At 43.1% G+C, this 19,705-nt stretch overlaps 1 protein-coding gene across 1 annotated transcript in view; it reads left to right on the forward strand.

The window, feature by feature from the left end:
• LOC141171354 (neuronal acetylcholine receptor subunit alpha-7-like) overlaps positions 1-19,705 on the forward strand; it is a 645,132-nt gene that overhangs the window by 376,252 nt on the left and 249,175 nt on the right. Inside the window, exons 6-7 of the mRNA XM_073655206.1 lie at positions 1,511-1,678; positions 13,728-13,922. Coding sequence (XP_073511307.1) covers positions 1,511-1,678; positions 13,728-13,922 — 363 coding nt within the window. The remainder of the gene's footprint in view (positions 1-1,510; positions 1,679-13,727; positions 13,923-19,705) is intronic.

Consider the following 19,705-nt stretch of genomic DNA (forward strand, 5'->3'; position numbering starts at 1 on the left):
GACAACAGAGCACACACAGGGGAGACCGCGCACAGGGGAGGTATCAGGGACAGCACCGCACCTGAAACGAGCGTCACTGATAATGCTTTGTTTCAGGAAGGGGCAGGGATTGTGATAGTGACCCCAGCCTCTGCCCCCTGCTCTGATGACACTTCTTTTGAGTATCCCAGCATTCACTAGGATACTCAAACGAATTGGCATCACACAGGAGGTAGAGAAAAAATACAAGAACTGTTAGATAGTGTAGTTAGGGAGTAGTATGTAATTATTAAATCAAGTATATTAGAAAATAGCTTAGATTATAGCATCAAATAGTTAGGGAGTTAGGAGCAAAAATGATTTGGCCTTTGGACCACCCCTTTAAGAAAACTACCTATTGAATACCTAAGAAATTACAATGACGCCATTACTATAAATTAATTAAGAGATCTCTTTACTCACCTAAGATTAAACGACCAATAATGTCTAGTTCTTAAGTACATAATTACATTGCCAATACCTGACATATCAAGTACAACCGTTGGTAAAATTGTGCCAGAACTGATCTCACAAAAAAATGGAAAAAAGAAAATAAGATCAAAACTTTAAAAAAGTCTATGTAATAAACAATAAATACTTTTCTACATAAAAAAATGGGAAATAGAATTAAATACTTGTTTATACTACTTATGTACTAATATAATTAATAGTAAGGGGTTATTCGATACCTATAATGCCTTTTAAAGCATCTATATTTAAGCCCTATCCACTTTTGTAATTTGTTTTATTATAAAATTCCCTACCATCTCCCCAATCCTGCTATTCCCTATATCTGTTTTTTTTACTTTACTTCCTGAGACATTTCGTTTGAGAGGAGTCTCAAATGAGAGATTACAGGAGGAGGATTCTGCAGTCACTTCTCTACAGCTTCTATCCCTCCCCCACGACCCCCCGAAACAAGACATCATCAGAGGGAAACGCTATGGTCACTTACCACAGCTTGGTCACTGCAATTCCCTGATGATGTCCTGTTTCATGGGAGGGTGATATAAAAGTGACTGCAGCTTCAGTAGCCACCACCACACTTCATCTGTGCCCGCTACATTAATTTTCAATGGACACCACCACATTCAATGCTTCTATCAGCACCATGTCTTTCCCTGAAATGAGACATCATCAGGGGGTGGTGATAGGAGCAGGGTGAGTGACAGCAGAGCTTACCTACAGCTTCTATTACCGCCTTTAAATGAATCGTCATCAGGGGGCTGCTCTGGTGTTTGAGGGCTGTGATAGAAGTACCATTTTGTCCCCATCTTGACTTCCACCGATAAAATAGTGCCCATGCTTTTTCATAGTTATTTGTTTATGCTCGCCTAGCAATAGTCTGGTTTGTCCAAACATTAGTGACAAAGAACAGCCAAAAAACTCCAGTTTGTTGAGCAATTAAATATGTCAAAAATGTATCCAATAGTTTTAGCACTAAATTACATTCTCCTTGTTTGAACAGATGGAATGTATTTTCATTTTTCAGGTATTTTGAAGAGTACATGTTACATTGATGTACGATGGTTTCCTTTTGATGTCCAAAAGTGCAAACTAAAATTTGGTTCTTGGACTCATAATGGCTGGCTACTTGATCTACAAATGCTAGATGCCGATATTTCCGGTTATATTTCTAATGGAGAATGGGATTTAGTAGGTAAGACTTTCAGTATAATCAGAAGCAAAACTTCTATGGAATCAATTGTATATATTGTATTGCATATTAAACAAATAGATCCTATACTATGCTATGTTAGTAAGTAGTTCACTGCTTAGAAATTATACTGGTGCTATACTAGCCAAATATGCTCTGCCGCTTCCAATTATGTAAGAAACTGTGAAAATTTGTTTCTCACACTATATACTGTATTAGTCAAAAGGAACAGAGAATTTTGTGTTATAACTAAGGGGATTGCTGTATGGTGAGCCATAGAAGGTTGTGTTACTTTTTTTTTTTAAATCTAGCCTCCACGTTTTTCTCCACCACCATTAAAAATTACGGATGACTCAAAGCTTTTTGGACATTCACTCTGAGTGGGAATTTTAAATTACTATTATATAAAGTTGATTCCTAAGCCAGTTCGGGTTGCACTCTTCATGCCATACATTGGTGCGATGGGCATTTAGTCTGGACAGCTGAAGCCATGGCTTGTGTAGGGAGCTGTAAGTAGAGTTTAAAAAGGGCCTTTAAATATACAGTTCTGATTTCTAAAAAAAGGTAAAGTTCATAAAAGCTGCAAGCATGTATGAAGGCTGGTATAACAGCTATAGCCTTGTATATGGTACCTGAATGATTATATTCTCGTTATTGATCTTACTCCAGTCTAACATTGCCCAGCAATGGAAGAAAAGTTTACTCACTTGTTTGTCATTGATACCACTTCCCAAGAGGAAAAAAAGTATTGCTTCTAACTGAATCTGTAATAGAGGGGGAAAACAATTGCCGAAAAAATAGTATTTAAGAAAAAAAAATACAATTATTGTATCATATAAATGCAAGTAAGTGATCTCCAATCAGCTTACTATATCATTGGTTCTTGACTTTAATATGACACCTAGATAAAGACCTTTTTTTCTAGTCACTGCAAGCATTTAAAGTCGTGAACTACTACATATGTCCATGTCATTGAAAGGAGTGATATATGGAATATATTTCCAAACTGTATGTGTCTAGACTCCTTTAAATTTGGTGTTTGTCTTTAAAAATATACCTTTAAATTGATCTGTAATAATTTGTTGATTTGAAGCCAAATATAAAATTATTTCCCAAGATTATTTTGAAATATCTCATTCTAAGAGAAAAGAGCAATTCTCGTTTATCTGTGCCACACAGAGAGGACTGCAGTAACATAGCCTAACATTTCCTGCAGGCAGTGAGTATACTGACATCACAATAATCAATGTGACTGAAGAACCATGTTTTTACATTAGCTAGCAGCCCTTTTAGACATACCTGTCATAATGACTGAGAGAGAAAACCATACTATTCTAAGATATAGAACAATCTTATATATAAAGGTTGTGTCACAGGTACGTGCTTATCAAAATGACCTACACCTTGGCATTAAATAATATGAAATGATGGTAGGATTCATATGGAGTACTGCCAGAGAATACAACATATTACAGGAAAAGGAAGTATATACTTAAAGACCATGAGTTCTACTTATTACTACGAATTACAACATCCATTTAACATTCTCTGTGATAACCATATTGCTTGTCATCAAAATTTTAGAAAAACAATTTATTATGGTGTAGGTATGTTACTCACTCATCTCTGTGATACATACCTCCCATCGACTACGCGACCATTAGCCACCTTACATGCCTCCCCCCTCTGCCTAAACCGTGGGGCTTGGCACCTTCTACTGCCAGACAGGAGATTCTCGAGAGGGCATCAGCATTACCATGTAGCTTCCCTGCTCTATGTTCTACATGGAAGTTGAAGTCTGTAGGGCTAAAAACCAGCGGGTCAACCTGGCATTTTTTTCCTTTGTTTCCCTCATCCATCTGAGTGGGGCATGGTCGGATACTAATCTAAATTTTCGACCTAACAGATAGTATTGTAACATGTCCACCGCCCACTTTATGGCCAAGCACTCCTTCTCTATGACCGATTAATTTTTCTCGCAGGAGGACAGCTTTCTACTCAAGTAGAGGACAGGGTGCTCCTCCCAATGTATCTCCTGGGAAAGGACTCCTCCTAAACCAACATCTGAGGCATCTGTCTGGAGCATAAACTCTTTCTTGAAGTCGGGGGCAACCAGGACGAGTTGCCTACACAGAGCCACTTTCATCTCTTGAAAGGTCGTCTCCGCCTCTGCAGTACACTTGGCCATGGCTGATTTTGTCCTCTTGAGGAGGTCAGGCAGGGGTGCGGCCATCATGGCAAAGTTTGGGATGAACCTCCTGTAGTATCCCACAATCCCCAGGAAGGCTCTAACCTGCTTTTTTGACAGTGGTCTTGGCCAGGTTTGGATTGCCTCCATTTTACTGATTTGGGGTCTGATCTCGCCTCTACCAACTACATAAACCAGGTATTTGGCTTCTTCTTTCCCAATGACACATTTCTTTGGGTTTATTGAAAACCCCCCCTTCATTAGAGCATCAAACACTGCCTGGACCTTTTCCAGATGACTCTCCCTGTCCGGGCTGAAGATAACAATATCGTATTGCTTATGGGAAGCAAGGATTCGATCCATAGCTCTCTGGAAGGTAGCAGGGGCCCCCTGCAGTCTAAACAGCATCCGGACATACTGGAAGCATCTATCCGGCATAGAAAACGCAGTCTTCTCTTTGGCTCCCTGTGCTACGGGGATCTGCCAATAACCCTTAGTCAAATCCAAGGTGGTTATGTACCTTGCTGGCCGAAGTCGCTCGATCAGCTCATCGATGCGTGGCATGGGATATGCATCGAACTTGGAGACCTCATTCAACTTCCGATAGTCGTTGCAGAACCTCCATTCCCCATCGGGCTTTGGGACCAGGACAATCGGGCTTGACCACCCGCTCTTGGATTCCTCAAAGACCCAGAGCTTCAGCATACGAACCTCCTCTTTGGAGATCAACTCTCGTCGGGCCTCAGGTATCCGATAGGGCTTCAAGTTCACCCGCACATATGTCTCCGTCAGAACCTCATGTTCTATGACCCCTGTGCAGTCCGGCAATTCCGAGAACAGATCCTGGTTCTTCTGTAGCAACTCCCGACACTGCTGTTTCTGGGCCTTTGTTAGCATTTCCGCTATTGCGACTCCTCCAACGTCACCTTCTGGCTTGCCCAGCAAGCATGGATCTTCCAAAGCCTCTCTGTCTTGCCAGGGCTTAATGAGGTTGACGTGGTATACCTGGCACAGCTTACGTCATCCCGGTTGATGAATCTTGTAGTTCACTTCACCAATTTTTTCCACTACCTAATACGGCCCTTGCTACTTGGCCAAGAACTTGCTTTCCACCGTAGGAATTAGCACAAGGACTCAGTCTTCCGGATTGAATTGTCTCACTCTGGCTGACTGGTTGTAGACCAATGCCTGAGCTTCTTGTGCCTGGAGGTGATGTTCCTTTACAATGGGCATCACCTTCACAATCCTTTCCTGCATCAGAGCAATGTGCTCGATGACGCTCCTGTGGGGTGTGACTTTGGCTTCCCAGGTTTCCTTGTCTATATCCAGGAGACCTTGCGGATGTTGGCCATACGGAAGTTTGAATGGCGAGAACCCCGTAGATGCCTGTGGAACCTTTCGGATAGAGACCAACAGATGCGGTAAGAGACAGTCCCAGTCTCTACCGTCTTTTTCTATGGCCTTCCTCAGCATTTTATTAAACCTTTCCACCAGGCCATCTGTCTGGGGATGGTACACTGAAGTTCTCAGTTGGGAGATTTGCAGGACCATGCATAATTCCCTCATCACCTTACTCATAAAAGGTGTTCCCTGGTCGATCAGGATTTCCTTTGGAAAATCTGTCCGAGAGAAAACGTGGACCAATTCACGAGCTATACTCTTTGCGGAGGAGTTTCTCAGGGGAATTGCTTCCGGATAGTGTGTGGCATAGTCCAGGATGACCAAGATATATTGATGCCCACGAGCAGATTTAACCAGGGGACCGACCAAGTCCATGGCAATTCTTTCGAACGGCACTTCAATAATGGGCAATGGCACGAGGGGACTTCGAAAGTGAGAGGTGGGGGCGGTTAACTGGCACACGGGCAGGACCTTCAATACTTTAAGATTTACCAGTGACACCCGGGCCAAGAGAACCTCTGCATAATCCGTTTCTGCATTTTTTTCACCCCTAGATGTCCCCCCAAGTTATGTGAATGGGCCATGTCCAACATCTTCCGTGTATAGGGACCCGGCACTATTAACAGTTCCACCAGCTCTTCCCTCACTTTCGAGACATGGTACAACTCCCCACTCATCATACACCGCGTGCAGAATTATTAGGCAAATGTGTATTTTGATCACATGATACTTTTTATACATGTTGTCCTACTCCAAGCTGCATAGGCTTGAGAGCCAACTACCAATTAAGTAAATCTGGTGATGTGCATCTCTGTAATGAGGAGGGGTGTTGTCTAATAACATCAACATCCTATATAAGGTGTGCATAATTATTAGGCAACTTCCTTTCCTTTGGCAAAATGGGTCAGAAGAGAGATTTGACGGGCTCTGAAAAGTCCAAAATTGTGAGATGTCTTGCAGAGGGATGCACCAGTCTTGAAATTTCCAAACTTTCGAAGCGTGATCACCAAACAATCAAGCGTTTCATGGCAAATAGCCAACAGGGTCGCAAGAAACGTGTTGGCCAAAAAAGGCGCAAAATAACTGCCCATGAATTGAGTAAAATAAAGCGTGAAGCTGCCAAGATGCCATTCGCCACCAGTTTTGCCATATTTCAGAGCTGCAACGTTACTGGAGTATCAAAAAGCACAAGGTGTGAGATACTCAGGGACATGGCCAAGGTAAGGAAGGCTGAAAAACGACCACCGTTGAACAAGAAACATAAGATAAAACGTCAAGAATGGGCCAAGAAATATCTTAAGACTGATTTTTCAAAGGTTTTATGGACTGATGAAATGAGAGTGACTGTTGACGGGCCAGATGGATGGGCCAGAGGCTGGATCAATAAAGGGCAGAGAGCTCCACTCCGATTCAGATGCCAGCAAGGTGGAGGTGGGGTACTGGTATGGGCTGGTATCATCAAAGATGAACTTGTGGGACTTTTTCGGGTTGAGGATGGAGTGAAGCTCAACTCCCAGACCTACTGCCAGTTTCTGGAAGACAATTCTTCAAGCAGTGGTACAGGAAGAAGTCGGTATCGTTCAAGAAAAACATGATTTTCATGCAGGACAATGCTCCATCACATGCATCCAACTACTTCACAGCGTGGCTGGCCAGTAAAGGTCTAAAAGAAGAAAAAGTAATGACATGGCCCCCTTGTTCACCTGATCTCAACCCCATAGAGAACCTGTGGTCCATCATAAAATGTGAGATCTACAGGGAGGGAAAACAGTACACCTCTGGGAGCAGTGTCTGGGAGGCTGTGGTGGCTGCTGCACGCAATGTTGATCGAAAACAGATCAAGCAACTGACAGAATCTATGGATGGAAGGCTGCTGAGTGTTATCATAAAGAAAGGTGGCTATATTCATCACTAATTTTTTTGTTTTTTGTTTTTGCATGTTAGAAATGTTTATTTCTAAATTGTGTGCACGGATATTGGTTTACCTGGTGAAAATAAACAAGTGAGATGGGATTATATTTGGTTTTTATTAAGTTGCCTAATAATTATGCACAGTAATAGTTACCTGCAAAAACAGATAACCTCCTAAGATAGCCAAATCTAAAAAAAACCACTCCAACTTCCAAAAATATTAAGCTTCAATATTTATGAGTCTTTTGGGTTGATTGAGAACATAGTTGTTGATCAATAATAAAAATAATCCTGTAAAATACAACTTGCCTAATAATTCTGCACACAGTGTAAAATAGGGAAACCTTGTGTCAGCCCCCGGCTCCTATGCAACCCCATTTATAACTGTGATATTATTGAAGGCTTCCTTCAGAGTTAGGTCCCTATTTGGGCAGACCCAAAATTCTCACTGGTCACCCCTAACTTCGGAATGTCAGACTCAGGGGATACTACCTCCTCATCCCCCACAAGTACACAAAAGGGAAACCTGTCTGACTCTGGGTGTGGTAATACCTCATCAGGGTTAACTGCTTTTCTGTCTGAGCCAGCAAACCTGGAACCCTTCCTCCACAGATCCCAAAATAAACAAATGTCCCAACCTATAATTATAGAGTGCAACACGTCTTGAATGACGCCGACCTTGTGGGACTCAGTACCGTGGGCCATTTCAATGTCCACTCTGGCCATAGGGTAGTCCTTAGCATCACCATGAATGCATCGTATGCTGACCTTTTTTCCCGGGATCAATCGGAGAGGGAGGGTGGCCCTCACAAGGGTCACCAGACTCCCGGAGTCTAGCAGTGCCGTTACCTTCCGTCTGCTCACCTTCAGGGGACATTCTTGAGGCCCCTCGCTGGGTGGACAGTTCACACTGCAGGCCGGAAAATCATAATATGAACAATGGCGTCCTATGCTGCAGTTCATCGGCTCGGGTGGTCAGGGGACAATGGGCGGCTATATGGCCTGGGCCGTGGCTCCTCCAGCAAACAACATCACCTGTAGGGACCTTGGGCACCACCTCCCCCGCCCCTTTGGACCTTGGACGCCACATCCCCTTTTGGGCCTCCGCCCCCTGCTGGGACCCCCAGTATGGAGTGGGCTGCTTTCCCAAAGAATCTTCAACCCCCTGGTATCTCTCGACCAGTCCTACCAGTTCATCCACATTCCGTGGATCACCCTGGGCAAACCAAGTCTGTATGGGCCTAGGTAGGGCGTGCACAAACCGGTCCATCACCACCCACTCTACCATCTGCGCAGACTCCGGCTGCAGCCACTTCTGGACCAGGTGCAACAGGTCAAACATTTGGGAGCGAGGTGGTTTGTCCCGTTGATACACCCAGCAGTGAACCCACTGTGAATCTCAGTTTTTTGCTTGCCATACTCTTTGGCATCCTGCAAAGGTAAATCATAGTACTCCTTCTCAGGCTCTCCCATCAAGTATGGCACCAGTACCTCTGCCCACTGCTCTCACGGAAGTTTCTCCCTCTCGGCGACCCTTTCAAACACGGTCAGGAAGGCCTCAATGTCATCTCCCGGGGTCATTTTCTGCAAAGCCCGTCTTACCGCCTTCCGGACGTAGATGTTATCAGCCAGACTTGGGGTTGGGGCGCTCGTCCTGCCCTGATGGCGGTTGCCAGAAGCTGCATCTGCTGCCGTTGTTCCTGCTGGTGCTGCTGGATCTGCTGTAACAACAGCCTGTTGGTCTCCTGCTGCTGCGACTGAACTAGGTGTTTCAGCAGATCCTTCATTTTGTCTGGCAATGCTTGCTGACTTGCGACAGATTTCACCCAGGGCATGCAGTCTTACATGTAGCAGTAACACGTCTCAGCTGGGAACACTGCCTGCACGTCTACCAACAATTGTAGGGGTTTTACTCACTTGGGTGCGATGGGAAGAAAACAGGGAGCATGTTCCTTTAAGAGCCCATGTCGGTTTATTGCTTCATAAACCAACCAGCAAGAAAAAGCAAACAAATAGCCTTTAGTTTAGGCAAACAAAGTAAAGTGTCCTTAGCAGGTCTCTGCTTAGTCATTCCTGTGGGCACACAGGCTGCGTAACGTCCAGCATCCTGGCTCGGTCTGGAGCCAACCACACACAGGATTCCTTCTCCCTCCAAACACACAGACCATGTGCCAAACAACAGCCTCCATATAGGCTGTAAACCACATCCAGAGGTGAGGTATGTGGGTAGCTAGACCCACCCAACTCATCACAGCTACCCGTAACCCTGTCCCGGGTGCACCAATTAGTCCTCTTAGTGCGTGCGTGCACTAGAGAAAATATACCAGGTTACATCACAGAGACCAGCCATCTCTGTGATACATACCTCCAATCGACTACACGCCCTTAGCCACCTTACAATGGAAACAGCTAAATAATGTCCAACAACTGACAGAAAAAAAAACAAATTACATAATTACTGTTCTCTTTATAAAATTAACAAATTGTTTGTAATAAACTTTTATTTGAAAAATATTGATGTGCTTTAAGGAACAAAGTTAATCATATGTAATCATAGTCTAAGTAAAGAATTATTGGGTGAGGGCCTTGGTTAATAATGTTAATTTAGATTCTATTCACCACTCCAAACAGGGCACATTTAATATCTCCTATAGGGCATTTGTAAGACTAAGTTCACATCTACATTGGAACTTCTGCTGAAAATTCTGCAAACTACTGCAGCATTTTGAACTATTTTGACTGGTAAAATTCTTGACACCATGACTAAAACTCAACAGGTTCTACTACAGTCAAAGGGATCTGGAGATGCCACTGGTTTATATCATGTGACATATTCATAGATGGCTTCATAGAGCCAGAGAAGGTTGGCGATAGATGGAAAACAAGCAGGTGGAAAAGTCTAGTTAAATGTTTGGCCACGCCATGGTGCACCAAGCACCTGTACTTTGATTGAACAGTCTTTCTATGCTGACAGAGTCTCTTTAAAGTTTATCTGTCATTTCAGGGGACTTTTCAGCATAGGCTGTTGTGTGTGTATATGAAGAATAACACTATTTGTGGCCATTCTGTGATTTATATCCTACAGTTTTTACCATCCTCTGCAGACTTTATAACTAATCAAATGGTAGAGAGTATCCTCTGCTGTCTCTGAGTGAGTGCATAGAAACCACCTGCTATAATATTATTGTCAGGATTCCTGTTACCCTTCTACAGTTTGACCACTAGTTGCCACTATTGTTCATTTTAATAATTGTGCTGCAGTTTCACTCCTTACCACTGGAGGCTGCTGTTGTTTTGTGCAATTGCCCTTTACCAAGATGGCTTATTCTGAATCTATGGAATCCATATTGTTTCCTGATTGGTCCTACTTAAAGCCACATGGAACTCTCACTGATTGCTTGAGTATTGTGTCTAACTATTAGCCTAGTTTCAGTCTTCAGCTCCTGAACATTCTTACCCAGACTGTTCTAAGTCATTAATTGATTGTTTCCTACAACTCCTTGCTACCTTCAAGACTTTCTACTACCGCTTGCTGTTCCTGCTTGTGCTCCTTCGGCCACTGGTTTCCAGCAGTACTACGTCAGTATCGTAACAGTTATCCATACACAGTACACAGAAACATGAAGCACTCCTGCTCTCCTATCTCTGTTCAAAAGCATCAGCTTTAAAAACATCATTCAGCAGTGTAGCTGTGAATCCATCACTGGGAAGAGAAACTACTTATTAGAAAGCTGCAGTTTTTTATCACGACCTTTCTTCACTCTGCTCCTTTCTCCTTCTTCTCTCACTTTTACTCTCTACAGACTGCAATAAGTAACAGCAATATCTCAGTGATCCTTAAGTTGGAAGTCTGTCTTCTTTTTAGCAAGATAGATTTTAAAGAGAATCTGTCACCAGGTTTTTGCCACCTAATCTGAGAGCAGCATGATGTAGAGCAGGGGTCTCAAACTCGGCTGGGTATATGGGCCGCACATGGAAAAAATTTGAATTTGGGGGGCCGCATTCTTTGCAGGTAAAAGTGCCATTTTTAGTGATACCATTTTTTTTGTATATGCCATCTGAACATTTTTGCTGTGTTTATTTTATTTACAGCTTGGGTCGTTACGGATGTGACGATAATAAACATGCACTTTTCTGTGTTTACTTTAGTTTATATATAAAACAGCATTTTTAGCGGCAAAATATTTTTTCATCCTTTATTTATTTTTTGATTTTTACAATTTTGTTTCCCCCAATTGGCCACATACAGTAATATTGTTTTAAAATTAGCACCATATAGTAATTCTGGTAAACATCTAGTAATGTGCCCCATCTAGGTGGTCCCAATCTTGTAGTAATGTGCCCCATCCTGGTGGTCCCAATCTTGTAATAATGTGCCCCATTCTGGTGGTCCCCATCGTGGAATAATGTGCCCCATCCTGGTGGTCCCAATCTTGTAGTAATGTGCCCCATCCTGGTGGTCCCCATCTTGTTGTAAAGTGTCCCATCCTGGTGGTCCCCATCTTGTAGTAATGTGCCCCATCCTGGTGGTCCCCATCTTGTAGTAATGTGCCCCATCCTGGTCCCCACCTTGTAGTAATGTGCCCCATCCTGGTGGTCCCCATCTTGTAGTAATGTGCCCCCATCCTGGTCCCCATCTTGCAGTAATGTACCCCATCCTGGTGGTCCCCATCTTGCAGTAATGTGCCCCATCCTGGTGGTCCCCATCTTGCAGTAATGTGCCCCATCCTGGTGGTCCCCATCTTGTAGTAATGTGCCCCATCCTGGTGGTCCCCATCTTGCAGTAATGTGCCCCATCCTGATGGTCCCCATCTTGCAGTAATGTGCCCCCATCTGGTCCTCATCGTGGAGTAATGTGCCCCATCCTGGTGGTCCCCATCTTCTAGTAATGTGCCCCCATCCTGGTCCCCGTCTTGCAGTAATGTGCCCCCATCCTGGTCCTCGTCTTGCAGTAATATGCCCCATCCTAGTGGTCCGGATCTTGCAGTAATGTGCCCCATCCTGGTGGTCCCCATCTTGTAGTAATGTGCCCCATCCTGGTGGTCCCCATCTTGCAGTAATGTGCCCCATCCTGGTGGTCCCCATCTTGTAGTAATGTGCCCCATCCTAGTGGTCCCCATCTTATAGTAATGTGCCCCATCCTGGTGGTCCCCATCTTGCTCTAATGTGCTTCATCCTGGTGGTCACCATCTTGCAGTAATGTGCCCCATCCTGGTCCTCATCTTGGAGTAATGTGCCCCATCCTGTTCCTCGTCTTGGAGTAATGTCCCCCATCCGGTAGTAATGCCCCATCCGGGTCCCCATCTTGTAGAATTGTCCCCTGTGCTGTTCTTCACACACATAAAAGAGAAAAAGAAAAGATTCCTCTCACCTGTCCTTCGTTCCATTGTGCACATGCGGCCCAATCAGACGCCAGCAGCTGATATCTGCGCATGGCAGTGACGCCATACGCCGCTGCGCTGGGACGCAGATATCAGCTGCTGGCCTCTGATGTGCTGGGAGACGGTCTCTACGCGGCAATGCAGCGCTGCTGTCGGCGGTTCCTCCTGGACAAGGTCGGGAACGTCAAGGGGTCTGTGCCTGCGGGCCGCATAAAGCAGCATCAGGGGCCGCATGTGGCCCATGGGCCGTGTGTTTGAGACCTCTGCTGTAGAGGCAGAAATCATGATTCGAGCAATATGTCACTTACTGGGCTGTTTAGTGTAGTTTTGATAAAACCACAGTTTTATCATCAGTGAACTAGTAAACCTGCTGCTAAGTTGTCAAGCATATTCATGAGCTCTGCATAACCCTGCCACTGATTGACAGCTTTTGTGGGCAGAAAGCTCCTAATCAGTGTTGCGGACTTGTTATACAGAGCTCAGCGTTTAGAAAACTGGTAGATCAGCAGCAGAGAAATCAGTGATTTTATCGATATGACAGCAAGCAGCTCAGTAAGTGATATATCACTGGAATCAGAGTCTCTGCCCCTGCATTATGCTGCTTGCAAATAGGATAGCAAAGACCTGCTGACAGATTCGTTTTAGCTGTTTTTCAGAGTGAATGATGATTATAGGATGCCGAAAGGAGGAGAAGTGGCTCTTAAGTGTAAAAAACAACAACATTTCTCTAAGATATGCTTATACTATTCAGTTATGTAAAGATAGGTGAAATGACAATAAATTCATCTTTATAGTGGTAGGAGTTCTGTTTATAGCGCTTAAAAATCTCTGTGTAATGAATAATAAAAATATGTCTGTATGCAGTTAATAGTATACCGAGTGTGGGCGCCAACTAGACACTGTTTAATAATTGAGTTCAATATATGGTGTATGTCGTAAGCTCCTCAGCTCCCATTAGTGATAGCTGCAGACAAATAGAAGCTTCCCATTTAACTCCATATGTCTAAGCAGTGGCTTCTATGCTCAATATCAGAAAAATGGAGCTCCAGCCATTATAAAAATATATAAGCAAACCAATCGATACAGAATAAAACATATATTTAGATTAAAAAAAGTGAAGATGGAGAATTCTGTTTAGAGTATATTAAATCCATTATATTTTCTTTTGCAGATGTGCCAGGCAAAAGGAATGAATTGTACTACGACTGCTGTAAGGAGCCGTACCCAGATGTGACATACACAGTGACAATGCGTAGACGCACCTTATACTATGGATTAAATTTATTGATACCCTGCGTCCTTATATCTGGATTAGCGTTGTTGGTGTTCCTGCTGCCTGCTGATTCAGGAGAAAAAATATCGCTGGGTAGGTAATAACTTCTCTTTGGAAATATTAGAAACCAATATGTTTGAGATATGTGCTCACATTAGGAATAATGTCTCCTGACACTGTATGTTCCTTATTACTGCACTGCAGTGCGTAGTGGATACGAGCTGCGACGACTCATTTACCAATTACATTGAACCATCACATCAATACTGCTTGATACCCAACGTATTCTTTATTCTTCCATGGAACGAGCTCTATAGCAATTGAGACTTTATTAAAAGTCAGCACTTCACATTGCTGCAGTCAAATTCTCGATAAATGTTCAGATTTTACGGTCTGGAGGGATTTCTATCTTTTTTATTTTCCTATAATACAAATGACTAAACACATGAAAAACAAAAAATATTGCTTACTGCTCCCAAGACTTTGTGCTTAACACCATATTGTAGAAAATGAATGTAGAAAGTCAAGCAGAAAACTTGGCAATATCAAACTTTCCTATTCTTCTCACATTGCTATAATATTGCACATATGGTTGATAAAAACATATCTTTACTTGTTAGGCTCTGTTCACATGTAGGTTTATCCTTTCCGTTTTTTCTGTCTGCTCCATTTAGAACAGACAAATGGAAGAGGTAAATGAAATTAGGATCCTGTGCATTGCAGTTTCACATGGAAGCAGAGGGCCCATTGCTTTACATGGGGTTCATGCAGAACCTTTTTCTGCAGTTCCAAAAATAAACTGTGGATGGAAACCAGACAGATCCTGGTAATCTAGCTTTACTCGGTGCTGTAACACATTTTCATCTGCACTTGCGTTTTATTCTTCTGTAGTCCTATTGTCTGATTAAGGTCTGATTTAACGCTCTAAAGTTATATAATTTCTTTGGATTTCTTTTAATAAAATTGTCCTTGCCTAATTATAATTATACCTACTATTCCACTGATTGTGACTTTTAATGGGGTTTTACAGGGAAATTAATTTACAGAGTTGGCCATTTATATGGATATGTGGCGCCCCTGAGGGTTCAGTCACCACAGGGGTACTGCACCTCAGTTTAAGGTGTGGTATCTCCTCTTCCAGGTAAGGATGGAGCATTTCTCAGGACCCCACTTCACCACTCAACACTACACCACTCCTGTCCTGTAGGGGGCCTAAATGCACCAGGGTGCTGCCCTGGTTCGGGATAGAGGAGATGGGCGGGAACCAAAGATAGGGGGAACCATGTAGTGGGTGAGGGTGGAGAACACACTTTTAGGAAACACTTATTCCTTCATATTTAATCTACGGCCATCTTAGGTTCAAGGTCTTTGATTGTGATCTTCGTCCTTGATTGCGGTCTTTGTCTCTGATTGTGGTAGTCTGCCAGAGCCCACAAAAAGGCTGCATCCGACTGAAGATACACGGTCCTCGTACTCTGGCCTTGAGACGAGGAGCGGGTCAGAGTTAACCACTGTCTCTACCCGGTCAAGGTCCTGACCTAAGAAGGCCTGGAGGGGAGCAGAGGAGATAGGCTCCACAGGCAAAAGGATCCCAGGGGGATACGGATGGAGCGTAGTCGCTACCTGTATTCTTTACTCTGGCCTAGTCAGAGGGATTCCTGCTGCAAGAGGGGTGACCGGCCCCCGATATCTGACTTTGTTACTTCACGTCTCAGTCAGAAAAGCCTGGAGGCTTAGTGGATCCCAGGGGATACAGACGGAGTGGCCTACGCCACCTGTATCTCTTACACTGCGTTTATCCAGTGGGACCCGGCCTTACACCATGTTCTAACCACACACAGTCAGGAGAAGACTTAGTGGGAGAACTTACCAAGGAGAGGAACACACACCAGAGGGGTCTCAACAGGTGCTCCTGATCTACCTGGAAAGTGTTGAACCCCCTTCCCGGTGGCCGCAGTACGCCGTGAGTAGCAGAGAGAAGCTTTGCGGCTGAAAGTTCATTCCAAGTGAGTAAAGACCCGGATGACTTCATACAGCATCTCAGTTCGTTATTTCCTGCGCGGCACTGCACCCACCATTCCTCCTCACACGGCCCTGAGGCCTGCTCCGCCTGTGGGGAGCCGTCCCATCTTAGCTGCCCGTAACAACGGCCTCAGTGGACTGAATCAGCGCTGGTGTCTATCACCGGAAACCGCAGGTGGCGTAGTCGAAAAATACAACTCTTACTTGAAAGCCCATATATTTTTATGCGACTGCCCTGGGCACGGAACGGGTCCAGGCCACGACTGCCTCCCGTGCTACCCCTACACCAACCCGGCTCCGACTAACCCCATTTCCCAGGGAGGGCTGTGAGCATCACAGATACACCTAAATTAAATGGGAATGGTTGGTGATCTCAACTTCCTGTTTGTGGCACATTAGTATATGGGAGGGGGAAAACTTTTCCAGATGGGTGGTGACCATGGCGGCCATTTTGAAGTCAACTTTATTTTTTTCAATGGGAAGAGGGTCATGTGACACATCAAACTTATTGAGAATTTCATAAGAAAAACAATGGTGTGCTTGGTTTTAACATAACTTTATTCTTTCATGAGTTTTTTACAAGTTTATGACCACTTATAAAATGTGTTCAAAGTGCTGCCCATTGTGTTGGATTGTCAATGCAACCCTCTTCTCCCACTCTTGACACACTGATAGCAACACCGCAGAAGAAATGCTAGTACAGGCTTCCAGTATCCGTTGTGTCATATGACCCTCTTCCCACTGAAAAAAATTAAGTTGGATCCAAAATGACCAACCATCTGGAAAAGTTTTCCCCCTCCCATATACTAATGTGCCACAAACAGAAAGTTGATATCACCAACCATTACCATTTACCATTACCATTTAATTTAGGTGTATCAATATAAATGGCCCACCCTGTATTTTTAAACTGTGTTCACTTAGTCGTTGGCGGAGCAGACATTTCCACCAATTTCAGGTGTGTTGAGACAAGACCAGATAATAGAAACCAGAAAAGGCAAGTAAATGGGACAGGGATTGTGGGGATCAGTGAGTATTACTTCTTTTATTTTTTTTTAACAAGTCTGAGCCCTTTAAAATTAAATAAGTTGAAAAACCCTTTTACGTTAAGCGTCATTGATCCCTATTGACAATATATATACAGGTGCATCTCACTAATTTAGAATACCATCAAAAAGTTAATTTATTTCAGTTCTTCAATGCAAAAAGTGAAACTCATATTATATATAGTCATTACAAACAGAGTGATCTATTTCAAGTGTTTATTTCTGTTAATGTTGATGATTATGGCTTACAGCCCATGAAAACACAAAAGTCATTATCTCAGTAAATTAGAATACTTTATAACAACAGCTTGAAAAATTATTTTAAAATCCAAAATGTTGGCCTACTGAAATGTATGTTCAGTAAATGCACGCAATACTTGGTCGGGGCTCCATTTGCATCAATTACTGCATCAATGTGGCATGGCATGGAGGTGATCAGCCTGTGGCACTGCTGAGGTGTTATGGAAGCCCAGGTTGCTTTGATAGCAGCCTTCAGCTCGTCTGCATTGTTGGGTCTGGTGTCTCTCATCTTCCTCTTGACGGCAGAGGGAAGCATGAAGTGGTCTAAAATTTCCTGGTAGGCGGCTGCACTGACTTTGGTCTTGATAAACACAGTTGACCTACACCAGCAGATGACATGGCTCCCCAAACCATCACTGATTGTGGAAACTTCACAGTAGACCTCAAGCAGCTTGGATTGTATGCCTCTCCACTATTCCTCTGGGACCTTGATTTCCAAATGAAAATTGGAACTCTGGGACCTTGTGGAGTTTGTCAGTGACTGCCTTCTGGACATCTGTCAAGTCAACAGTCCTCTCCATGATTGTGGAGCCTACTGAAACAGACTAAGGAACCTTTTTAAATGCTTAGGAAGCCTTTGCAGATGTTTTTTGTTAATTATTTTAATTTACTGAGATAATGACTTTTGTGTTTTCATTGGCTGTAAGCCATAATCATCAACATTAACAGAAATAAACACCTGAAATAGATCACTCTGTTTGTAATGACTCTATATAATAGATGAGTTTCACTTTTTGTATTGAAGAACTGAAATAAATTAACTTTTCAATGATATTCTAATTTAGTGAGTTGCACCTGTATATGATCATATATCGAGGCAGTGTACTTTACTTCCCTTATTGCTGTACCATATTAGTTATTGTGCCCCTCCCCCTTTTTCCACATGTTTTTCGTATTTGTCTTGATGCATTATCTATGTGTGATCTTATTAAGAATGAAATAAAGCATATTTTTATATTTTCTACAGCACTTGACTCATGGTCCTCCTGTTTCTAAATGTATTTAGAGTCGCTATATATACAGGGGCTTCCCCTTAAGTCATTATTTTGGATCTTTTTTGAAATACCAATGCATATTCAGTTGAAACCAGAAGTTTACATACACTATATAAAAAGACACATATGCATGTTCTTCTCAATATCTGACATGAAATCAGAATAAACTTTTCCGGTTTTAGGTCAATTGGGATTACCACAATTTTTAATATTTGCCAAATGCCAGAATAGTGAGACAGAGAGAATGCTTTAAGGCATTTTTATTACTTACTACAAAGTCAAAAGTTTACATACATTTCATTAGTATTTGGTACCATTACCCTTAAACTGAATGACTTGGGTCAAACGTTTAGTATATCCTTCCACAAGCTTCTCACAATAGTTGGTCGGAATTTGGGCCCATTCCTCTTGACAAAACTGGTGTAACTGATCTAGGTTTGTAGGTCGCCTTGCTCGCACCTGCCTTTTCAGCTTTGCCAATAAATTTTCAATAAGATTGAGATCAGGGCTTTGTGATGGCCGCTCCAAAACATTGACTTTGTTATCCTTAAGCCACTTTGTTACCATTTTGGCAGTATGCTTCAGGTCATTGTCCATTTGGAAGACCTATTTCCACCCAAGCTTTAACTTCCTGGCTGATTGCTTGAGTTGTTGCTTCAGTATTGCCACATAATCTTCTTTTCTCAGGATGCCATCTATTTTGTGAAGTGCACCAGTCCCTCCTGCAGCTAAACAAACCCACAACATGATGCTGCCACTCCCATGTTTCACAGTTGGGATGCTATTCTTAGGCTTCCAAGCTTCTCCCTTTTTCCTCCAAACATAACGATGGTCATTATGCCCAAAAAGTTCACTTTTACTTTCATCAGACCACAGGACACGTCTCCAAAAATTAAGGTCTTTGTTCCTGTGTGCATTTGCAAACATTACTCTGGCTTTTTTATATTTCTTTTGGAGTAATGGCTTCTTCCTGGCAGAGATTACCTTTCAGCCCATGTTGATACAGTACTCGTTTCATTGTGGATATTGACACAATCTTACCAGCTTCCGCCATCATCTTTGCAAGGTCTTTTGCTTTTGTCCATGGGTTGATATGCACATGTTGGACCAAAGCACCTTCATCTCTGGGACAAAGAACCCCTCTCCTTCCTGAGCGGTATGATGGCTGGACATTTCCATCTTGTTTGTACTTGCGTATTATTGTTTGTACAGATGAACGAGGCACCTTCAGGTATCTTGCAATTGTACCCAAGGATGAGCCAGACTTGTGCAAGTCCACAGTTATCTTTCTGATATCTTGGCTGATTTCTTTTGACTTTCCCATGATGCTACGCAAAGAAGCAGTGTGTTTCAGGTGTGCATTAAAATACAAGCACAGGTGTGTCTCTAATTAACTCAGATGTTGCCAAAAAAACTATCAGAAGCTTCCAAACACATGACATCATCATATGGTCAGTCCAGAATTGTTTAACGGCATAGTAATCTTACTGTATGTAAACTTTTGACTTTGCAG

The sequence above is a fragment of the Phyllobates terribilis genome, unplaced genomic scaffold, assembly GCF_046119375.1.
Source record: "Phyllobates terribilis strain yellow unplaced genomic scaffold, ASM4611937v1 Scaffold_1__5_contigs__length_1240528914, whole genome shotgun sequence".
NCBI classification, from domain to species: Eukaryota; Metazoa; Chordata; class Amphibia; order Anura; family Dendrobatidae; genus Phyllobates; species Phyllobates terribilis.